Consider the following 26,138-nt stretch of genomic DNA (forward strand, 5'->3'; position numbering starts at 1 on the left):
AAATTTTTAAAAAAATCGCTATATTACACATTTCTGTGGGACGAAAAAACATATACAATTATCAGAAAGCGAATCATACAATATTATGCCGAAGGTGGTTTAAAAATGTAAGATATTGACCTATTCTTAAAATCGCCAAAGCCAGTTGGAAAAAATATATATATATATTTCAACCCGATTCAAACTGATTTCAATATATACCAATATGCTAAGTAACGTTGATGTTAAAATCAAATTATCATGAAAAAGAAGTAAAACACCTTAACATAAAATCCGAGTTCTTAAAAAACAGTCTGTTCGAATGGCTCTGTATTTCTTTGGATAAAGATTAAATACATGTACAAAAACATCTTATCAGGAATAATTCTTAAAAAAAGGAAACAACCCGTCATTATTAAAACATGGTTCGAAAGAGGTATTCAATATATTGAACATATATATGATTTAAGGAAAATATTAATTTATGAAACAGATAAATCAGACTTTAAACAATTGTCAAAAGCATACATGTTGAATGGAAAAATAATTAAAAGAAAGCGATAATATTTTTACTACACCGCAATACATCCATAACAAAATATCAGAACATACGAAAGCCTGCAAACTAGTTTATAAATCACTTTTTTTACGAAAACACAAACCAGAAGGTTTAAAACTATTTTATAAATGGAATGTCACGCTGATATTAACCAAAGAATCATCTTAAGCCAACCAATCAAATTAACTTTTGACATCAAACTTAAAAAACTCTCCATAAAAATACCTCATGCACATTTTACCAAACAATACCTCCATAAATGCAATCTCGTTTCGTCAACATTATTTGAGTTTTGTTATATGCAATCAAACGAATATTCACGTATTCTGGGATTGTCATTTTATTCAAGTGTTGGATGGATATAAAACAAATCTTTACTAACAACAAGTTAGAAAGGTTAGAAACATTGAACTAAACTTTGCAACTATATCATTCTGCAATTTGACCATAGCTGATTCCAACAATGCCCATGTTATACACTTCGTATTTTAATTGGCTAAATATTATATCTTTAAAAGCAAACAGGAAACAAGAGGGCCTGAAAGGCCCAAAGTCGCTCACCTGAGATAAAAAGATATTTTTAGGGAAAATCTTCTGACCAAGTTTCATGAAGATCGGACAGTAAATGTGGCCTCTAGAGTGTTAACAAGATTTTTATTATAGCCATATAAGGCAAAAAGGCCCCGCTGATTGGAAGCCATGCTTTTCAAGCAGACATAATTATTTTCGAACTCATCCAAGATATCATTGAGACCAATCTTCTGACCATATTTCATGAAGATTGGACAATGGATGTGGCCTCGAGAGTGTTAACAAGGTGTTACTATAGCCATACATAGCCATATAAGGAAAAATGCCCCGCCCCTGGTGGCCATGTTTTTAAAGCAACCAAAACTATTTTTGAAATCATCCAAGATATCATTGGACAAATCTTCTTACCAAGTTTCATGATGATCGGAAAATAAATGTGACCTCTAGAGTGTTAACAAGGTTTTACAATAGCCATATAAGGAAAAATGCCTCGCCCCCGTGGTGGCCATGTTATTCAACCAACCGGCATCATTTTTGAACTCGTCCAAGATATTATTGGGATGAATCTTCTGACCGCGTTTCATGAAGATCGGACTATAAATGTGGCCTCTAGTGTGTTAACAAGATTTTACTATAGCCATATAAGGAAAAATGCCCCGCCCCGTGGCAGCCATGTTTTTCAAGCAAACGTAAATATTTCGAACTCATCCAAGATATCAATAAGACAAATCTTCTGACCATATTTCATGAAGATTGGACAATAAATGTGGCCTCTAGAGTGTTAACAAGGTTTTACAAAAGCCATATATAGCCTTATAGGGAAAAATTCCCCGCCCCCTGGGAGCCATGTTTTTAAAGAAACCAAAACAATTTTCGAAATCATCCAATATTATTATGACAAATCTTCTGACCAAGTTTCATGAAGATCGGACAATAAATGTGGCCTCTAGAGTGTTAACAAGGTTTTACTATACATATAAGTAAAAATGCCCCGCTCCCTGGCGGCCATGTTGTTCAACCAACCGGCATCATTTTCGAACTCGTCCAACATACTATTGGGATGAATCTTTTGACTAATTTTCATGAAGCTTGGACAATACATGTTGCCTCTAGTGTGTTAACAAGATTTTACTATCGCCATAAAAAGCCATATTAGGAAAAATGCCCCGCCCATCGGCAGCCATGTTTTTTCAGCAAAGGTTACCATTTTATAACTTATCCAAGATATCATAGGGACAAATCTTCTGAGCAAGTTTCATGAAGATCGGAAAATTAATGTGGCCTCTAGAGTGTTAACAATGTTTTACTAAAGCCCAATAACGAAATTGCCCCGCCCCCTGGCGGCAATGTTTTTCAACCAACCGGCATCATTTTCGATCTCGCCCATGATATAATTAGGATGAATCTTCTGACCAAGTTTCATGAAGATCAGGCAAAAAATGTGGCCTCTAGAGTGTTAACAAGAGTTTACTATAGCCATATATAGCCATATAAAGAAAAATGCCCCGCCCCTTGGCAGTCATGTTTTTCAAGCAAACGTAACCATTTTCGAATTCATCCAGGATATCATTGAGACCAATCTTCTGACCAATTTCACGAAGAATGGAAATAAATGTGGCCTCTAGAGAGTTAACAAGGCAAATGTTGACGCCGCACAGCACACAACGGACGACGTAAAAAAGGCGATTACAAAAGCACACCATGAGCACGCTGTGCTCAGGTGAGCTAAAAACAACACCACTTATAGATGCTTTTGTAATATTTTTAATAATAGAATTAAACTTAATGAATTAATCGCGACAACACAAAATAATATACCGGTACATATTTTTTAAACTCGCTGGGCGCATTGTCTGCTCAATTAATGAACACACCATTAAATATCTTTAAATATACTTTTTAACATAGGTATAAATATCTGAAAGCAGAATACACTATTTTTTTCTGTGTTGTTTAACCCTTATGTCTTTCTACATGTATAGTGCTATACGATATTGTTTAATCCTTAAATCATGTTTGAAATTGACACTGATTTAAACATATTAAATCAGGGCAGTACACAGAGAAACATAATTCTGCTTTAATGCATATTATAATTATAGGCCTTGGTCAGTGTCAATATATGAAGACACTTATTCTATTAATTAATGTTGAAGTGACATACTAACAGAATTGCTGTAGGCTAACCTTACAAAAAACAATTCGCATACGCCGACGAACGATGAATAAAGATAAAAAACTATTTGAGAAGTCGAGATATAAGACATCAAGAGGTAGATTTTGAAAAATGTTATATAGAAGATTATAAAAGTAGGAACAATCCACCAAGTCTAAGCAAATATATACATGTACTTCATATTCAATTAAAATTAAATATATCGTAGATACCTACTTTAACAAGAGCTTTGTCACAGACGTGACGAATACCCCCACATGCCGCATTGGCACGGAATAGTTTGCATGTTGTCTTCAAAACAAACAGCGGACACCATGTTCAATTTTGTTAATGCACTAAGTGACCCTGTGACCTAGTTTTTGACCCGGCATGGCCCATGTTCGAACTTGACCTACACATCATCTAGATACAACTTCTGACCAAGTGCGGTGAAGATCGGATGAAAACTACTTGAATTAGAGAACGGACACCATGCGCTATGTTTAAAACGCACTTAGTGACCCAGTGACCTAGTTTTAAACCCGGCATGACCCATGTTCGATCTTGACCTAGACATCATCTAGATACAACATCTGACCAAGTTTGGTGAAGATGGGATGAAAACTACTTGAATTAGAGAGCGGACAACATGCTCAATGTTTAACACGCACTTAGTGACTCAGTGACCTAGTTTTTAACCCGACATGACCTATATTATAACTTGACCTAGACATTATCTAGATACAACATCTGACCAAGTTTGGTAAATATCGGATGAAAACTACTTGCATTAGAGAGCGGACACTTAATACGGACCGACCGACAGACCGACCGACCGACAGACAAGCTCACTCCTATATACCCCCTAAACCTTGATTGTGGGGGTATAACAACATGAGTTAAAATTTCATATAGCGTAGCATTGATCTCTCTAACATATTTACAAACATGCATAGTCAGCGATACTAGTAACGCATCCCCTATATACGACCCTATTTGTCAATGTTCAGCTTAAATAACTTACTATCTACTTCTGGTAACAATGTCACTGATCTACCAATATCTAATGTTTCTAAATGTTGAAACGATGACAAATCTAACCCATCACATTTGCAATGTATTGTAAGATTGATCAGCTTCTTTAGCTCACTTAGTGCTTTTGGTAACAGTTTGATATTGCCAAAGATAGATATTGTTTCTAGGTTTTGACAAGATGACAGGTCCAACTCTTTGCAGGTGCAATCTAATATTAAACATTTCAATTTTGATTTCACAGGCAGTCCATTCGGTAACAGAGTAATATTGCCACTTATATCGACAGTTTCTAGATTAATACAGGATGACAGGTCCAGACCATCACACATACAATTTAAGGTAAGCAACTTCAGTCTTTCAAGGCCTTTCAGTGGATTTAATACCATGATCGCCTGCCCAGTTATATGAACTGTTTCTAGATTAACACACTGCGATAAATCCAATTTATCACAAGCACAATCTAGTTTCAGGCATATCAACATGTCAAACAATTCCAATGCATAAGGAATTAAGCAAATAGGTCCACGAATATCTATTGATTGTAGATAACGACATGTTGAAAAGTCTAACAGATCACATCTGCAAAATAGTTTTAGATTCGTTAGCTTTTTTAGCCCTGTCAGCGCAGTATGTATCTTGTTTCCTTCACCACCAAGTTCTAATGTATCTAAGTTGGTGAACACTGAAAAGTCAAACCATTCATATCTGCTTTCTAACGTGATCTTCTTCAGCTTGTCAAGACCGTTAAGTGAATTTGGTACCAAGATCACTTGCCCACCGATATCTATTGTTTCAAGGCTGTGACACGAAGCCAAGTCTAACCCGTCACACCTGCAATCGAGTGTGATAGTTTTCAGCTTGTAAAGACCTGCCATTGCATTTGGTAGTATTACCACTTGCCCACGGATATCTATTGTCTCTAATGTGTAACACGCTGACAAGTCTAACCCGTCACACAGGCAATCGAGAGTAATTGTTTTCAGCTTATCAAGACCTGCAATTGCATTTGGTAGCAACACCACTTGCCCACTGATATCTATTGTTTCCAGGCTGTGGCACGATGATAAGTCTAACCCGTCACACAAGCAATCGAGTGTGATAGTTTTCAGCTTGTCAAGACATCTAAGTGAATTTGGTAGTATTACCATTTGTCCACTTATATCTATTGTCTCCAGGCTGTAACACGATGACAAGTCTAACCACCCTTCATACAGACACTCGAGTTTGATAGTTTTTAACTTGTCAAGACATCTAAGTGAATTTGGTAGTATTACCACTTGCTCACTGATATCTATTGTCTCCAGGCTGTAACACGATGAAAAGTCTAATCCTTCATACACGCAATCGAGTTTGATATTTTTCAACTTCTCAAGACGTCCAAGTGAATTTGGTAGTATCACCATTTGCCCACGGATATCTATAGTCTCCAGGCTGTAACACGATGACAAGTCTAACCCTTCACACACGCAATTGAGTGTGAGATTTTTCAGCTTGTCAAGACGTCTAAGTGAATTTGGTACCAACACCACTTGTCCACTGATATTTATTGTTTCTAAACTGGTGATCGTTGACAAGTCTAACCCTAAACACATGCAATGTAATGTTAAAGATTTCAGTTCATACAGCACTTTCAGAGCATCAGCTGGAAATAACATTTTTGAACTGATTTCAACCGTTTCTAAACTGCGACACGATGACAAGTCTAATCCTTCACATCTACATTTTAGTGTAAGATGTTTTAACTTGTGAAGCTCTGTAAACTCATTTGGTAACACTGTCACTGATGCACCAATGACTAAAGTTTCTATATTATAAAGCGATGCTAATTGAAATAAAGATAGATCGATATGGGATTCATTCTTATGACTGGATGAATGCATCTCCCTTGTATGCGTTGCATTTAAACGCAATTCGCGAACATCATGGCTGTTTAAGATACACAGTTGTTTTAAGATACAATAATCTTCGAAGCAATCGGTATCTATATTGAAACGACTTAGCTTTAGATTTATATCACTATCAGTCATTCTGTTGGCTTTTGCCTCTTTAAAGCCAGAAATCACGATGCGTTGGAATGCGTTATAGTATTGAGGATCGAGTATATCATCTATTAAACACGACAATCTATTTGCAGATTGCATGTTTAATCCACACAAAAATACGAAAAACGTCGATTTTCCCAATAGACCATCAGGAAAAACTTGTAAATACCTACCAACACAGTCATCCATCACAGCCACATTCGTTGCTACATATAATGCTGCTAGAAATTCTTGTAGGCTTTTATGCACAAATGACATCAAATGTACACTAGGTATGACCTCATGTTTTCGTCTTGACGATAAAATACCGCTTTTCAGTGCAAAATGCAAATCCTGTTCTGAGATGTAATTGAACAAAGTGCGTTGGTCAAAATACAGTGAAGATTCCCGTTCAGATGAAAACAAAATGAAAAATGCTGCTTTTGAAAGCGCTTGAACAAACACATTTTCGGGTTTTATGTATCTCGAAACACTGAAGCAACTCACCGGAGATTGTTGAAAATAATCCTGACGCCCATTTACTTTTTTCATGAAGACATCAATAAGAATACTGTACAGTCCGCACAATGATTTTACCTCATCAAAGCCGTCTATCCAAACACATAATAAACAACTTAGTGTTGCCGGTGAAGATATTAAGTCGTAAATTTCGTGAGTGTGGACGAATTCTTTGAATAGCTGCAATTTATATTCCACTTCTGTTGTATCAACCATACCACAAAGCGACAATCGACTCATCTCAAAAGGATCACTGATTCCTTCTATTTCAAATATATTGTCGATATGGCAGCATTTGATACGTTCGTCAGTAAGTTTCCACGGACGTGTTGTAATTAATACTGTAGACTGGTTGGCAAATCTTAGAAATGACACTGCGACTGTTGAATCTTTAACAATCCACTCGTCAAGACCATCTTCTAACACCAAACAACGTTCTCTTTCAAAAAAGAGATGAATAAGTATGTAAGCTTTGTCTCTTTCATCCCCTCTATAAATCATATGAATGATTTGACTTTTAATCATCTTCATTATATCACGCTCAAACGAATCCCTTAATTGTACAAGAAAAACGAACTTATATTGCCGCAAAGTTTCTGTATCCTTAAATGTAGTACTTTGTCCGGTAGGCGAAGACGAATGGCTAAGATTGCACCAGTCTAAAACTAATTTAGCAGCAAACGTCGATTTACCCATACCAGCTTCACCTTGTAAAACTATGCGACGATTTATTGTGTCTTTGTTGTAAAATATATCTTTGTATAGAAGTACTTGAGAACGCTTGGTTTTTTCTCCAAACTTGTTCGTTTCTATGCTGTGAATAAGCGGATCGACATAGGCGTCCATAACATTCTTGTTACAGCTTGGGGTTAACGGTGATATCGGCATGTACATAAAAGTGTTGCAGTAAAACTCTTTCAACCTTCGAAGAAAATCTAAATCAAAAACACAAACATATACGATATATCAAACGAACATATTAAATGAAAAATTAAAGAATTATGCATCCTATTTAAGCAGTATTATGTTAAAAACGTTATAATTTGCTACAACTGCCTGATATCCAAGTTAACTAGAGAAGGCAAAAAGTACGACTCAAGTTCAATTAAAATGTTAGCATTTATGTTATTTATAACAGTCTAAGAGAAACAAAAGCGTCAGTTTGGTTCACACAAAGGTGTTGAAGTTTTATGTGGCGACGAAGATCGGAGCAATGGTGACTTCGATTACAATTGAGCCAATTACTGCGTCGAAAAAAGTTTTATTGTATGACTATTGTTAATTTCAAAATTTATAACGACCACTGAATAATTATTTAACAGTGACATATTCATCATCAATTTTAAAGATATACTTTTCAGATTTATTCCCGTCGATTCCATTTGTGTGTTTGTTTGTGCCAATGCTATTGTTTTTTAAGGAAAGACATATCTTAAGGGTTACAATTAAGTTGCAGAAATATGTGGTAGTATATACGACTGAAATAGTATAAATATAAGTTATTTAAAACATAATTGACGTACATGTTACTTTTGTGTTTGGAATAGATCAATTAAAAAATATATTCAACATAAAGAGCTAACGTGGTCATGTCACAAAACCAGACTTTAACTTTAAATTAATCGAATGGACTGTGCAACCCAAAGCTAAATCTGAATGTATGCTTATAACGCACAAAATGTCATCACCATACCACCATTTAACCAACGTTATTTAGACGCTAATGTAACGTTATTTAGCCGCTATTGAGCCGAATTATGTGCATTGAAGTATCGTTACAATGCTCTAGGCTTGCGTATATGCAATCTCACACTATATTTGCATGTAGGCTGCATTAGCAAACATACTTTTAGCACAATACATCATAATAACTCATGTTTATCTATTTGGCTAGTAACGATGATCTGGACCTAGAGCTGACAAGCCTAAATTGCAATCATACGCTATGTCTCCACGAATGCTTGGTACATGTATATCCAGAGTTTCATTTTCCTTGTAGGTAAATATTTGCATCAGCCGTCCGAAGACTAACCGCCCGCCATTCTATAATCTAATAACCATACTTTTTTAATATTTAAGAAGTACTTAAATGTGCACTTATGTAACTAAAAAATGACAATAATATTTTTATATATACCTTCGACATCGCATTCGTAGCTCGAATCCCGCAAACTGTGTTTAGGTTGTTCACCATCACTTTTGTTTGTTTGTTGTATGGGCTGTATATCATTGTTTTTAGTAGCATTTGGATAAATCACGCCGCGTTTGTGTTCTGTCCTTTGATAATCAATATTTCGGCTAAACACTTCTGTTTTATTGCTGATTACTTTCTGAATTATCTCTTCCGCTTTTGACAAAACACTTTTGAGTACCATTTCGCCTGTTGTAGATATCTTTAAACAAATAAAAGCATTTTCATAATAAAACTATTTTCAAACTCAGTTAAAATATCAATGGGATAAATGTTCTAAACACGATTAACTAAGACTGGGCAGTAAATGTGACCTCGAGAGTGTTCAAAAGAGTTTTCATTAATTTGACCAAGAAACGTAGTTTCTAACCCCACGTGACCCTGTTTCGAAATCGTTCGACATATCATGAAGACAAACATTCTAGCACAGTTTTATGAAACTTTGTCAGAAAATGTGATCTCTATAGGGTGTTCACAAACACTGTCTTTAAAAATGAACTAATGTAAAGAAATTGTTGTGACGTAGGCTTCATTTCTAAACACTAAGTGAATAATCAACGTGACAGCAACTATATCTTTTTATACAGGAGAGCTATTATTATAAAACATGCAAAATAAAAGCCAAATTACCAAACGTACACATTTTATGTGAACATAAATAACACAATTCTACAACGAATGTGATTTTAATGTGTTGAATAATGCAGAGCTATGGATAAATCACGCCGCGTTCGTATTATGTCCTTTGATAATCAATATTTAGGCTACACACTTCTATTGAATTGCTGATAATTTCCTGTATTACCTCCTTCGCAATTTCATGTGCGATTTTCTCAAATGTAGATATCTGTAGATCTGTCTGATTTTTGAGCTGTTTAAACAAATAAAACAGTTTCATATTAAAACGATTATAACAGTATTGCTTATAAATAATAAACGTTTTTTTGTTGAGACAAACGTACACAAATCTACAACTGACATTATCCTATTAATATACATAATAGCACCATACAAAAGTTTCGTCACTAATATCAAACAACAGTGCTAAAGGCCCTTAGGCGCTCACTTACGACACAAGGTTTCACAATAAAACTACCCAATACCAGCCAGCCATGCTTTAAGGAACCAGAATCATTTTAAACTCAGTCCAGATATAAGAACAGATTTGTTTTTATTCTAAGGATGTTTCATACACGTGATTTCTAGAGGATTGAATGGTTTTACTTAACGCCGATAAGGAAACCTTCCCGCCTCAGGTTAGTCACGTTGCATCATATCTCACTCGGTTGAAAAATCCTTGAAAAATCATTGAGACCAAGTTTCACGAATATTGGCCAATACATTAGGCTTCAAGAGTATGCAAAAAGGTATTCTTTAATTCAACAAAATGACCAATTTTATGACACCGCGTGACCCTGTTTTAAACTCACTCGAGCTGTTATTTAGAAAAATGTTTTGACCGAATTCGTTAAGACTTGGCAACACATGTGGCATCTATAATGTTTACAAGCCTGTTCTTAAATTCGACCTAGTGATCTAGTTTATGACTCCAGGTGTTCACATTTTGAAGATGGTTGAGATAAAATTAGAAATACGTTCTAAGCAAGTTTCATGTGTCCTCTGGAATGTTCATGGTATTTTTCTTGCATTTGCCCTAGTAACCTTGTTTTTTACTCCAACTGATCACGTTTAAACGTAGCAAAAATATCATTAGAATAAATTTTCTGAATAAGATTAATTTAGATTGGGCAGTAAATGTGACCTCTACTCTCTAGAATGCTCACAAGTGTTTTTCATTAATTTGACCTAGAAACGTAGTTTCTGAACCCACGTTACCCTGTTTCGCATTCGAAATATCATGATGACAAACATTCTAACAAATTTTCATGAACACATGAAAATGTGGTCGCTGGAGTGTTCACAATCATTGCGTTTGAAATTGAACTAGTAAAGAAAAATGTATCATTACGTAGGTTTCATTCCTAAACATAAAGTGAATAATCAACGTGGCATCACATTTAGATTTATAAACAGGGAAGCTATTATGCAAAATAAATTCCAAAGTACCAAACCTACACATTTTATGTGAAAATAAATGCAACCATATTGCGACTAATGTGAATTTACTGTGTTGAATAATGCAGAGATTATTACTTGTTTTGTTTTAAAACAAGATTGCGCCTTCAACAACGTTCATTGTACTAACATATTTCTTGGCATTACCGGAAGTCGTCGACAACCCGAGGTTCCGCCTGCGGTTGTTTGCAAAACCACCTACTTTAATTTACTTCTCTATAAACAAAAAACAGGTAGCGGGTCGTTGTAGAGTATGGTATTGTAAAACTCGTCGTTATAACTAACTATACAACATACGACCGAATGTATTCGGAAGCGTCAGTGCTTGCGATGGTAGCACTAATAAGACCGCGATTGAATGCGAATGAGTAACCTGTACCTCTATATAATATTCTAAAACTGATAACATGTAATACAATACTTATAAATGAAAATGCTTTGCATATTGTAAATCATAAAGTTTATGTTACAAGACAGGCGCATGAACAAAACACAAAAAACAGCTGCCCTCATACACGAGAAAATCGTTTGTCGATCCTTATTACAGATTCTAAAGCACTTTTACAGATCGTAATAACATGCAATTTTTCATATCTATGTTTACACGTGCATTTTTCGGAAGAATATGTTTTCATGTATGCTCCCGTTTTTATTACAAAGACTGTCGTATGATAGGCGAAATTTAATGAGGGCCAAGTGAAACCTACGACATTCAACTTAGAAGCATAATAAACAATCATATAAACATATCGTTACGTATTCCTCGACCAAAATATAATATACACAATTTACGTGAATAATTTTGAGTACCTCCATAATTTTCCAAATTGCTTCTTGTGCACAATTATCATGTGACAGATGTCTAGAATCGCCAAGTAAAGTGATCAGGGTCGTCAAACAAGCTTGAAGGCCGGCATCAGATATTTTACAATCAGGGCTGTGACGAACATGCCTACCAATGTCACGTGCCTGATAATGAGAATTCTTTATATTAACATAAGTTAATCGAATATATTATTTTTTAAATGAGCAATACAGTTGTAATAAAATACTTTAAATACCAATTCAACTGTTTCAAAATGTCGGAGAAACAACCAATACCCTCAGGACAGTTGTAGAATAAAACCTACTAAAGAATATGTAACTAAACGGTTTCTTTCACTTGTTGTTTTTCATATACTTATCTATTAATGCTAATTTTGAGTCTGTCATCATTCAAATTAATGACCATTCAGTATTTAATAACGTATATACATGCAGTGTAGCGTTGATGAATGCAAATGATATTAATAAGGTGTTGTTTTTTCAGTAACAGTATTAACGGTGAATTGAAAACTCATATGATAAATTAAAATCTTCAAAAACAATTTATAAATAATTTACCTTTGTCAAAATACATGGAACAAATGTCGGTGTTGTGGCTACCGGAAATGAAAAGGTGTTGTCAAAATGTTTACAGTTCAGCATAACACTTATAATTCCATTGAAATCGGTGTTTTGAACACAAGTCACAGAACTATACCCATCTGGAGGCATAAAGCATTTTGCAACTTCCCAATGACTGCTTGCCCAATGTTCAGCTGATGTATTACGCCAACTTGGCCGCCCATATCGATGTCCTTGTATAATTTCATCACGAACTGTATCACATAAGCGCATAGGGCATGGCCGAGGCAGCTTGGCTGTTGTATTGTGCATGGATTTACAAGCAGAATGTGCTCCTCTTCTACTGCATACACCTGATGTCGGACATTTTAGTAAATTTGCTGTGAAACAACTTGTGCACCTCGCAGTAGATGGCATATGAAGCATCGACAGAGTTGACAGATATATGTTTCTATGAAGATTTTTAATTTCTTTATCAACAAATTCCTGCAGGCCGGATCTTGTAATGTTTAGTGCAAGGTATGCCTTAAACCAATTCTCCGTTTCCCGATCGGACAAAATACTTGTCAAGTTCGCCATTATTATTTCATAAATATTTACTCTTCACAATCTCAGAAGCGGTCTTCATCCTGCAAAATAGTAAAGTCAGAAAAAGTAAGCATTTGCAATACAAATGCAAAACATGCCAAAATACCAACATTGTGAACTTTTATTGTAGTGCTACTACTCGCTCCACTTAAAAGAAACTCGCACAGAAAAATATTGCATGCACGAGTAGCATATAGTTCGGATGAAATAGAAAATAAAAACTAAATAAAAAAATATATAAGTTGATTAGTATATTTCTTCAAAAACATTTGTTTGATTATTTACTATACACGTTGAACAGGCACGTATGTGCCAGCGGCACATGGTTGGACAAATATAAAAATATATTTTGTAAATACAAATAAACACGCGGTTAAATTGTGGAATGAAGTTCTAAAAACCGTTAAACGCCACGATTTGATATTTTACATGTAGGCATGTCATTTACCTCTAAATCTACATAAAATTATGTAGAGTTCTGCCCGTAGTTATGTTTTCACAAGCAATTATGACATTTACCTTTAAAATACGGACATTATTTAATATTGCGCTCGACACGCCGTCTTAAGATCGTGTGTCATATGTTTTAAATAGCATGCGCGCAAACATAAACGGGACTTACGGAAGGACATGCACAATACTTAAGATATAACGCGATATGGGGTAATACCATTTTATCGTTTTTGAATCTGCAAATCAAGTAAGTTAAAACAAGAAGGCCATTGGCCCTTAGGCGCTCACCTGATACCCGAAAGAACTTAACTATTCTGGGAAGGTGGAGTTCATAATAATAAAAGTACTTAATGAAACATAAATATTATCATAAGGTTCAAAAGAAGAAATTTGCTCGCCCTCGAAACCATGCTCTTCAGAGCACCGGAACAATTTTTAAACCAAATCATGATATTATAGGAACATATGTTCTCAGCATGTTTCATTAAGATTAAACTAAAATGTGACTTGCTTTTAAACAAACTGGAACTATTTCCAGACTCACCTTGCAATGATATTTCCAATTAAAACAACAATGAACCCTATTTAAAACACATATCTTTGGTAATCACACCAAAACTATCGACCTCATCGATGAACTGTGTGCCTTAACACTTTGTATTTCACTCTCATCAGTCTGAAGGTCTTTGATGTGAGTTCCCAGCTAGGGTGTATTTCCAGGGACTTCGGGCATTTTAGCTGCAAGCCTCATCACATTACCATTTCAAAAGGCGTCAATGAATACTACTGTACCAGAACAATTCAGGCACAGTCAATAGAGAATTAATTAGTTGCTGATAAGCAGGTGGCTGAATGGGTTCAACTGGAGGGATAAGAGTGCATTCCTGACCAGCTTTGCATTCATGATTGGAAGTCAAACACAATTCAAGTTATATACAGTTGTTTCTCCTCTAAGTAATTTTCTGTGAAATCAATATTACTACTTGAAATTTTGAGAATATTTAATAAAGGGTTTTCATATATAACAGGCATAAACATGTTTGTTGCACTTCATTCCAAACCAATCATAATCATCATCATAATAATCCTCTTCAGAAAGAACAAAGATAAATAAATACATTTTTGGCAATTTAACTGTATATCTTATCGGCAGAATTAATATTCAGATGACTGCATGGCGATCATGAATACCATATTATGCATAAATTTCATTCACAGTGTACATTGGTAATCTCTAAGTAGAGTGTAAACAAGGTTACACTATAAAGCCATTTAAGGAAAACTACCCCGTCCCGTGGCTGCCATATTTTTCAACAGACCGTAACCATTAATGAACTCGGCCTAAATATCATAAAAACAAATGTTGTGACTAAGTTTCATGAAGATTTGACTACAAATATCACTTCTAGAGTGTTAACAAGGTTTTACTTTAGCCATAACATGAAAACTGCCCCGCCCCCTGGCGGTCAATGTCTTTCAACAAACCGGAACCATTTTGGAACTCAGCTGATATATCATATGAACAAATGTTTTTACTATAGTCATATAAGTAAAACTGCCCCCCTGACGTCCATGTTTATAAACAGACTGCAACCATTTTCTAACTGATCTAAGCTATCATAAGAACAAATGTTCTTACCAAGTTGCGTGTAGATTGGAATATAAATGTGACTTCTAGAGTGGTAACAAGGTTTCACTATAGCCATAAAAGGACAACTGCCGCGCCCGCAGGCGGCCATGTTTTTCAACAGACCGGAACCATTTTCCAACTCAGCTGAGATATCGTTGGGACAAATATTCATTGAGAATAGATTGGACTCCGACTATAAATGTTACAACTAGAGTGTTAAAAAGGTTTTACTATAGCCATATAAAGAAAACTGCCGCCCGCTGGCAGCCATGTTTTTTCAAGAACAGGAACGATTTTCGAACTCAGCCGAGCTATCATAAGAACAAATGTTCTGAGCAATTTACATGAAGATTGGACCATAAATGTGACTTCTAAAGTGTTTACAAGGTTTTACTTAAGCCATATACGGAAAACTGCCCCGCCCCCTGGCGGCCATGTTTTTAAAAGAACCGGAATCATTTTCGAACTCAGGCCGAGCTATCATAAGAAAAAATGTTCTGACCAATTTAAATGAAGATTGGACCATAAATGTGACGTCTAGAGTGTAAACAAGATTTTACTATAGCCATATAAGCAAAACTGCCCTGCCCCCTTGCGGCCATGTTTTTCAACCTAGCGAAACCATTTTTGAACTCAGCTGAGAAAACATTAAGACAAATGTTATGACCTAGTTTCATGAAGATTGGACAATAAATGTTACTTCTAGAGTGTTAACAAGCGTTTTCTTTAATTTGACCCACTTGGCCAGTGACCTAGTTTTTGATCTCACATGATCCAGTTTCGAACTCGACCAATATATCATTGGGACAAATCTTTTGACTTAATTTCATGAAGATCAGACAAAAAATGTGGCCTCTAGAGTGTTAACAAGGCAAATTGTTGACGACGGAAATCGCACGACAAACGACGCACGACGGACACAAAGTGATCCCAAAAGCTCACCATGAGCACGTTGTGCTCAGGTGAGCTAAAAAAAAAAGCCGTATACGAGCTCTGAACAAAAGGGCCGATCGTTCACTGTCGCATAAGAAACAAAGGAACTTAACTGTTTTAACCAGCATAAATGATGTTTGTATACCACATGTGGCTTTTGAAACTGACATTGCTTTTTTATCGGAAGCATTCTTAAACTCGGACGAGGCATCATTAAAACAAATGTTTTGTTTAATGCCGTTTGGGCATAAACAAGTAAGGAAACCTGACCAAGCCTCCGTCTTGCCACGTTTGTCAACGGACATGAACCATTTACTAATTCAGCTTAAATTCATAAGAACAAATATCCTCAGAAAGTTTCACGAAGATAGAACACAAAATGTGACTTCTATAATGTTTACAACAGTTTACTTTAAAACCATAAGCAAAACAGTATCGTCCCCTGGCGGTCATGTTTTTTGAATGTATCGGAACTATTTCGAATAAGGTTGAGATATCATTTGGACAAATGCTATGAGTACGATTCATGAAGATAGGAAAAAAATGTGACTTCTATAGTGTTCAAAAGATTTCACAATATCCATATAAAAACAAGTGACAAAAAAATGACGGCCACGTTTTTTAACGGAACGGAACAATGTTCAATTTCGGCCCATTAATCTTTAGATTAAAGGTTCTGGTTAATTTTTAAAAAGATTAATTAAATATGACTTTTTGAGTGTTCACAAGTTGAGTTGTCTTTAATTCGACCTAGTGTCCAATTTTTTTATTATCGCCGCTTGTGCCAGCATTAAACTGGCGAAGATGGCCGAGATATCAATTTGACAAGTGTCCTGACCATGTCAAGCTTATTATTTCAAATATAAATTTGGCAAACCTTGCGATTACGGCGAACCCATTGTTCACAGGTTGTGAAAGACCACGCACTCAAATTACTTGATTGGTAACACCCAAACTATGTAGTCTTATCTTCCCTGACGGGTTAGCAGTAGCTTATGCATTCACTTGAAAAATCGTGCCAGCTCAGGAATGATTCATTGTTGTATTTTTCTCATTTAATTCAAATCCCTGTTATATTCTACATAGCTGAACGATCATCCACGAATGGTTGACTGACAAACATGTAGACTAAAATAAAGTAATGACTTTAAATAATATAACACATAACTGATATTTGAAGCAACCATCATCACGGAGTGTGTAAAGGCAAAAGGTATATCCGAGCAATATTCGTAACCAGTAAATATATCAACACGGATGTTTCGATTTCTTATTAAATGGGCAAATTGATGACTTAAACTGTTATCTTGTTCAAAATAAACAAGAAATGACCTACCAAAGACATTCGGCGTTCAAATTAGTATATGTGATTCTTTGCTCATCCGTCCATGCATGTGCACAAGCTAAACGGTAATATAAGTATAAATATAAATATAAGTACAGCGCAGTACTTTTAGAATAATTCACTAATCACGGGATCCAAGTCGATTAAACGTAAAATATGAGTTTTCAACAATTATACAATAACAAGAATAATAGTGAAACTGATGGATGCTCCCCGATTATGCGCTTTGTGAATCTATGTCTTAATAACCACCTAAAAAAATCTATTATTAGCCTCGGCGACCTTGACCCCAGTGACCTCAAACCTCATCAAAAGGTAGAGATCCATGCAAGGTACCTACATGCCAAATATGAAAGAGATCGGTAAAGTATTGAAGGTGCTATGAGAAACGGTAGCAAAAGTGTGACGGAAGGAAGTAAGGAATGACAAACTGGCAACTATATGCTCCGCCGAAATTTTATTTCGGGGAGCATAAAAAAAGTAAGTATAAGCTTTATTAATTTGTTACAGCTATTGCATATTCATTACTGATATTAAGCTTTGTATATCAAAAACAACAATTTATTTTTACTGGCAGGCAAAGATGAGTTCATCGAGTGAAAAACGTTATGATCGACTTAAGCTCGTCGGCCATTCTTATTCGTGCCGCTTATAAAGCCCAAATCAATTAGTCACTTCATAACATGAATTTCTGATCTTAGCATCTTATGAAGAAAAGGAAGCGATAAACTGTTCAGCCCATGTGTATGTTATGGATATGTTATTAAATATGGTTCGTTATTTATATTTATTAAGGTATGCAGTTGCGGTTTATTGAAGCTTTTATGTCAATACCTAAACCTGTGTTGATGAAATGGTAATTATTACACTAAATATCATAATATATCATAGAAACATGTAATTACACGAATTTTTTCGTGGAGCACCAGCAAATATATATGCTCTGATAGGTCTAACTAATTTGCGTAATAAAACTTAATACTAAAAATAGTGGCACTGAAAATAAAAACTGGAAATTCCGAATAAGAACTAAATACAGAAAAATTTATGTTTTCCCATTGCTAAATAAAGACCGACCAGATAAAAATAATAATACCTAATAAGATCAAAGAAACATAGATGCCGAAAATAATCACTGGAAAATCCTGATTAAAGAGCTTAATATAGAAAATCCCGGTTTTCCCAAGGCTAAATTGAAAACTATCGGATCATAATAATGGGTTTCCAAAACACTAACAAGAGCCGCGTCATGCCAAAACGGGTATTTTGCCATATGCAATCCAGTCGCGCAGTCTGGTAAGGAGCTGTCCGCTATCAGGTCACGGAATGGTTCGCGATCTAATTAGAGGATAGCGCAGCTCGTAATTTGTCTGTGCGAATGCGTAGGCTGGTCGGGCACAACGCTTGCCGCATATAACATAGAACCCATGTTTGCATGACGCTGTCTGTTTCAAAAGGAAATGTACAGTTTACAACAATTTCTTGCTCTAAATTATTATAAAACTATTTATTTATATATTTCGTTTATGATGTATCTTATCTACATGTATTCGCAATCCTCTTTGAATCTACCTGTTTTCATATATAAGAGAAAACAAGCTGTTATTCAACGACATCACATAAACTAAATCAAGTAAGAAGTAGATGAAAGTGTATGTTTAGTGAGTGTTTATAAAACTCTTACCCTCGCCAGATCCGTTGAAAACGCAGTCCATATTTTATTACCGATAAGTTACAAAGGTAACTGCCACAACAACGAATTCTCAACGTTTCGGATCTATACATCAAATCTATAAATAGATTGGTACGGTCCAATCCAAGAAAATCAACTTCGCAGTCTATAAATAGATGAATGAAGTTTGTAACGGTTCATGTTCATGTAACTCGACCTTGAATCGATTTTGCCCTTGAATCGGACATTTTATCTGCGTAGTTTGCAAAGATCAATTGAATTCTGTTTCCCATGATATGAGACTTAATAACAAACAATAATTGGTACTCGAAATTAATAAAATTAAATTGAAATTAATAAAATTTTAAAATAAAATGTTATATTTTCTCAAGATGAATTCTGATATATGCTACAGTATTAATAGCTTCGGGTGACGTCACGGTAAATTACAAATTTTGAAATATCGATCATCTTTATGTCATCGACATTTTGGCCAGATGCAGTTCACATTATTTACCAATGATTTGAAAACCTTACATTATTATGTAATAATGAAATGCTATTTTCATCGTTTTTTGTTTTATAGATTCGATCGACAGTAAAATATGTTTTACAACTCAATAAGCCTTCAAGACGAACGCTATTCACCTTTATGGCAAACACACCTAGATCTACTGGCAGAGGCAAACAAATAAGAAATAAGCCTCACTATTGCCGGTAGATCCCCGGTCCATCCCGGTTTCCTAACGCCGGTCGACCGGCGAGAACCGGGATGATTCGTCGATTTTTTTTAACGCGGTTACACTATTATCCGGTGCCGCCCCAGTTGAAGCCGATCAACAACCCGGAAGAGAGTCCCGGTCAACTCCGGTTTATCCCCCTGAAGCTCCGGCAGAGCCCCGGTTGTCGCCGATAATACCCAGGTGGAGCCCCGGTGAAATCCGGCAGCGTACCGTCTGAGCCCTGGTCTACCGTAACTCCGCCGGCCCTCACCGGGGCTATACCGGCATCAGACCCCGGCAGAACTACGACAACGCCCCGGTTTAATCGCGGTCGTCGCCGGTAATGCCCAGGCGGAGCCCCGGTGAATGCCGGTGGCGTCCCGGCAGAGCGCCGGTTTACCGATGTACCGTAGCTTTACCGGGACTCTGCCGGCATTCACCGGGGCTCCACATAGGCACCACCGGCGACAACCGGTGCGTTGCCGTAGCTCTGCCGGGGTGTGTACGGTGGAGCTACGGTGCCGTCCCGGTTATTCTCGGTACCGTCCCGGTTGTTCCCGGTGCCGCGACGGCGACGACTCTCGGTTCATCCCGGAGATATTAAATAGTTTAATACTTACCCGGTTTAGCTCCGGTTGAGGCGCGGTTGAGCCCCGATTGTCCACGGTTCATCCCAGTCGTCCCCGATGGATCACCGGTTCATCCCGGTAGATCCCGGATCCCGTACCGGGGCTCCATCGGCATCATAGTGAGACTGGGCCTTAACCATATATTCATTCCAATTAATATGACTCAATCTATAAAAAATCCCTAAGCTCACAAACAACAAGAATCACATAACGTTTTATCTTTGTATATATATGCGTCTTTTTCCACGTTGCTACAAATGGTGCCGATGTAGTAAAGTTTGGATAGACACAATACCATGTCATTTGTCCTCTTTCTAAAAACTCATTTTCGTCAACATGTTTATATTATGAACTTACAAATACAACACATGACTGTTACTGCGAATATTTGTATGTTTAAACATATAGGGAATGTATAACCCATTCAGTGCTAAAGATAAATATGTGTCCGCGTTAAAGGGGCCTTTTCACAGATTTTGGCATGTTTTGAAATTTGTCATTATATGCTTTATATTGGTAAATGTAAACATTGGGTCTAAAAATCTCCAGTAAAAAAACAAGAATACAATTAAAGAGTTTAAAAAAGGAGCCCTAAACGGGGCTCGAACCACTGACCCTGGAGCAAAAGCCTGCCGCTCTATCCACTAGACCATCCGATCTTATACAATTTTCAGTGTATTTTTTACCTCATGTATGCAATCCTCGTAGTATAAAAAATACAACGACAACAACAGAATTCTTCAAATTATTCAATCGTTTCGCGTTGCAACGCTTTAAAATTTTCAGTTTTTTAAATCGTCAAAAGATGCACATAATGGATATTTTAGAGCATGGTAAATGTTCAGTATTACTGTTTTCTCACAAATATCATAACTTCAAGAAAAGTTTGCGAATCTGAAACAATTTTTTTTTCAATTTTGTCAATTTATCAAAGCGTGAAAAGGATGTTTCTGAAGCATGGGCAAATTCAGTGGGTATTGTTTATAAACTATTTATCAATGAATATTAAATGAAAACCAGATACAAGCCGGGTATGCGGATACTTTGATAACGGGTGGCACTCGATAACAGAGAACAACAACAGCCGCGTGCGAGAGGCGAGTTCTTCAGCTTTTTTGCGTTTATGTTCTGTTCATTGGTTTTAAGACACGGAACATTGTTTGGTAGATTAATGGTATAGCACTTCGTATTGCGTAGAAAGAAATTCGCGGGAAAACGGTCGATTGTGTAAAAAATTCGATCGATAATCAGCGTACAATAGATGATCAGTACATATTTCAACAAAATAAAAAATACTTGGAAATAAATCAAGAACATGCTTACCATTCGAAATAAAAGATCAAGATATCCATTAATGTTACACCGTGTTACCTTTGAGTTTACTGACGAATTGGAGAAATTTCAAATGTTTAATTTAAATTTAAAAGAGTCGGATGCCAAATTTTCATGAACAATTCTTTAAAGCGGGTATATACGATTTTTTATATGTGTTAAATTGTAATATATTGATAAAATATGTTACAATAACACAAAATAGGCAAGAAAAATTATACATTAAAGCCGAATTTCATAAAATGCAGCAAAGGCAAATTAGCGCCCGAGCCGATAGTGACGTACATATTTTCCTACAATAACCGAAGCATTCGTCTTTGCAGTAGGATCGGAGACAGTGTTCGTGTGTCGTATGAATAGATATCGTTGCAGGAATTCAAATAAACCGTTAAACTAAGTTTAGATGCACATCGTACATGAATGGTATACATGCTGGCGAATTCGGCTGTACAGCCGTTTTCAATTTCAGAATTAAATATCTGGCTTGTTTCGCATTTTTCGACACATGTTCTTCTTAACTTTTATTTTAATTTATATTGAAATATATATATATAATAAGTTTTTTACACAGTTTATATAAATTCATAAATATTTGACAAAATCGTATATACCCGCTTTAACCGATCATTTAAATGACAATGACACTTCTATTACCGATTACTGGACACTTTTTACCAGATATAACACACTCTTTTTTAGTGAATCAGAAATGCAGAATTCACTGTGTAATACCGTTATAGTTAGCAGGCAATACATAAAAAATATGTAATGCCGTAAATTAAAAACATGTGAAAGATGAGTGTGAAAACTATTTGATATGTCTGATGAGTACAGTCTTTATAACAATATATTATTTTCCAGTTTTCGAGTCACTCAACCGCCGGATTGCCCATAGTGCACGAGCTAAAACAGTTTTAAATAACGTTCTTAGTAGCGAAACGGTTGATCTCAAGCATGCATAATTATTCCCTTATGAAGGTGTTAAGGTCATTTACTAATATATTAGATAGCATGTCACGAACCATCACTCTGCTAAAACTGCTACTTAGAGATAAATATCAGCAGCGATGCAGGTCCGAAATTCTTTTAACTCAGCCAAGAAGGTGATTTAGGGTCAGGTGAATCGCAGTTCGAGCTAACGTTATCATCGCGCAAAAGTAAATGCTCCTTATAAGCAGAGCTCAAGATAAAGGGAGTTTTCCATTTTCGTTTTAATTTTGTGGCTACGCATTAGTATCATCTTGATGATGCGATTCTGATGAGCACCAACGACATAGGATTTTAATAAGACCAAATGTGTATTTGCCTCTTAAATACCCAATCGCCCCCGTTATTTAGAGCACTGCTATAAGTAAAATTAAACACGATCGTGTTGATCCACATGATCCGTTGTATTTTCATCTCGCTAAATCTCAGGTTACCACTTAAAAGAAGTTCATTAAGTAAATAGTATTTTACGGTGGTCACTTGAAATATATTTCTACAGAAAAAATGCCATTTTAATATTACTTAAACATTGCTAGTATAATATTAATATTATACATTATTAACAAGGCCGTCGTCGGACTTTTCAAAGTGGTCAGGCTATAAGTGCCGGAGGCCTGCGAGCGCCGAAGGCGCGAAGCTACTAGGGGGTCCGGGGGCATGCCCGCCCCCCTCCCCCTCCCCTGAAAAATTTCTGAAACATAAAGGCTAAATCGTGACATCTGGGAGGTTTTGGGGCCAAAGTGCACGATATTACTAAGTTACACGGCGGCGCACCAGGCTCCATATTATTTGCAAATGCGATATTGCTGGTTGCACCTCTGAACTTCCTTTATGTTCAGCTTGACATCATCTGGTATGTTCAGTTTGACATCTTCTGGAAAGGACTAAACACTTTTAAAAAATCTTAATAAATTGCCAGAACAAAACGAAATATGAAGTCAACCACAGTATCAAAATATGCCGCCATTTGCATGGATGGAAGCTTCACTATTCCGAGGGAAAATCTTTGACAAAGAATTTGCATAGAGGGACGACAATTTCTGCCACTAATATTGAGAAAGGGGGCAAAGTGTATATATACTAAATATTGACCGCACACCCCTGTTTCCGGGCTCCCAACGATGTAATGGCAACGAATTTCACTAGATGATATATATCTTAACTCATTTAGCCTCTTTATTTTTTGTTTTTATATCCCATGAAAATGTATTGGCTCAAATAAATAAGTCGGCTTTCTTTAAGTATTTTCGTGTATGTTTATTCTTGGATTTGCAAAAGAAAATAATGAATACCCCAGATAGCAGACCGACATTGGCCCAACTTCGGCATCACGTTGGCATGATGTTGGCGTTTGCATGCTAACGTTGGGCCAACGGTGGCCAAATATCGGTTGGCCAACTTAGGTTGGCAACTTCTGTGGTAATATCTGCCAATGTTGGGATTCATGATTTGAAGTATAATATAAGATTAATGCTTAGTAGAAATGAGTAGATTGGATTTATAAAAAGATAGGTATGTCAGGAATGGGCTTCCGTAGTTTTATATTTTGTGCAGAGGGACACCATGATATATCCCTTTTTTCGTTTTTTTTTTAATTTGAAAAGGGTCAATGGATTTTGATACAAGATGATCTGTCTCATACCTTCAATTGAACTCCTGGCAGAAATCAACATCTGCACAAGCATTGCCGTCCTAGTCACGGTACAATATTGCATTTCTTAGGTTCATCTCCTGCAGTAGGGGTTTCTTGGACTATTCATTTCCTTCAATATGTGAACGAAGGGCATATAGCATTTTTCGTGTATTTTATGATTGCAACATGATTATCATTTTGCTCACTTTGATATATTACCTCGTTTTGTGGGAAAAAATTGTCTTCGTCATCAGGTATAAACATTCGGAAAAATGGAGTGTATGGTGGCTGGTTTGTACCATCGGAAAACAACGAAGTTAGAAAACGGATAGAACTACCGGGATTTTATCACTTTTGCAACAGCTTCAGTTTTGTATTGAAAAGCGGCGTTTTTTTAAAAAAGGAAGCATGATAAAATATGTCTGATCCAGAGATTAAGCAATTCATCTCCTAGCTCAGCCTTCTTTTTGTTTGTCAAAAAGTGGTCAGGCTATAGCCTGACCGGCCGACGCCCACGACGGCCCTGTGTGATTTTTGAAAACGAACAACGCCGTTGGTTATATTTCACGTGTGTTTGTAATTAAGTTATGCATAGATTTCCAATGTATCGCGCTTAACTATGCAAAATTATTCGTACTTCAAAATGTTTGATAATAATGCTCATTATATACATAAATCCATTTCAGGTTACCAATACGTTGAAAGTCTCTGTTATCCGAAGTGTCTCTTATCGGGAATCAAATTGTCTGCAACTTCATGGATACCACCTATTAAAACATGCTTTATCTTCGTTTATATTTCATTAAATACTGTCAAAATTTCAGTATATTAAGCACAGTGATAACTTTACATGCTGGAATATAAAACAATTTCTTGCAATAATTCTAAGTAGTTTTATTTTGTTGAAATGTTTGCTGTTCATCCAGTTCATGTTGTTTTCCGACCGAATTTTCTATTGTTTGGGCAAAGTCTACCATTCCTCCGTGATTTCTTTTCTTCCCATTAGAAAAGGGTACACCATTTATCAACTCGACCCTGTGCTTTGTCTAAAAAACGAACCTTATGATATAACTTAAAAAAACTTAGGAACTTACTTCTCGCGCGTGGCTTTTGTTTCTCTCTGTTATCGAAGTGCCATCGATTATCGAAGTATCCGCATAACCAACGTGAAATAGTTATTTCAAAAATAGATTCATAAGATAAACTTAAAGCTTGCACCAGCTGAGTACCGGCTTTAATCGAAAAATTATTATAGAATTGTACCGTCAACCCGTCCGACTCAAGGGCGAGTTGCGCCTATATCGTATATAAGGTTTAAGTATTGTAATAGGCCTACGGTATTTTGTCATTTCATTAATTCTTAGCATATTTCATATTTTCATGGTATTCTGCACCCAAAATCAAAAGTTTAAGGAAAAAAAGCTCAATAATTAAGGATTCTCAGATATTCACCTCTCATTTTGTTCCCCATTTTTGTCACGAACATATACGTAGCAATTTCTGAACATTAAAGTTGATACAGCAATATTGTTTTGCTATATAATTAAATATAAATGAAGTAGATATGCATTTATGTTAGTAAATGAGGTGAAATACAAAAAAATAAGCACACAAGTGATGTTATATCTCCTCAGAAAACCACAAAAAGTTTGTTTTTTCTCTCAAAATAAATATAAATATTCTATGATGTATCCTTGATCGAAAAATCAAAACATAGTTTAGTTTCACTGCGAAATTTTTAAGTTCCACCTTCACTGTAGAG

General features: G+C 36.0%; 1 protein-coding gene across 1 annotated transcript; it reads right to left on the reverse strand.

The window, feature by feature from the left end:
* Nucleotides 1–603: 603 nt before the first annotated feature.
* Nucleotides 604–19,162, reverse strand: LOC127836825 (uncharacterized). Its single transcript, XM_052363430.1, has 6 exons — nt 19,086–19,162; nt 12,450–13,081; nt 11,877–12,035; nt 9,796–9,861; nt 8,937–9,192; nt 604–7,734 (listed from the first exon to the last, which is right to left on the reverse strand). The coding sequence occupies exons 2-6, from the start codon at nt 13,029–13,031 to the stop codon at nt 4,217–4,219; spliced, it is 4,581 nt and encodes a 1,526-aa protein (XP_052219390.1). The 5' UTR covers nt 13,032–13,081; nt 19,086–19,162; the 3' UTR covers nt 604–4,216.
* Nucleotides 19,163–26,138: the final 6,976 nt, after the last annotated feature.

Source organism: Dreissena polymorpha, chromosome 7 (genome assembly GCF_020536995.1).
Source record: "Dreissena polymorpha isolate Duluth1 chromosome 7, UMN_Dpol_1.0, whole genome shotgun sequence".
Lineage (NCBI taxonomy): Eukaryota > Metazoa > Mollusca > Bivalvia > Myida > Dreissenidae > Dreissena > Dreissena polymorpha.

Bases quoted from the DNA above. Each gene is read 5' to 3' on its own strand.
- LOC127836825 (XM_052363430.1), bottom strand. From the start codon at position 13,031: ATGGCGAACTTGACAAGTATTTTGTCCGATCGGGAAACGGAGAATTGG. The intron at 9,862-11,876 runs GTACTCAAAATT...TTGTTTAAACAG, and splicing joins CAATTTGGAAAATTATGGAG to CTCAAAAATCAGACAGATCT. The intron at 9,193-9,795 runs GTAATACAGGAA...ATTTGTTTAAAG, and splicing joins CACATGAAATTGCGAAGGAG to ATATCTACAACAGGCGAAAT.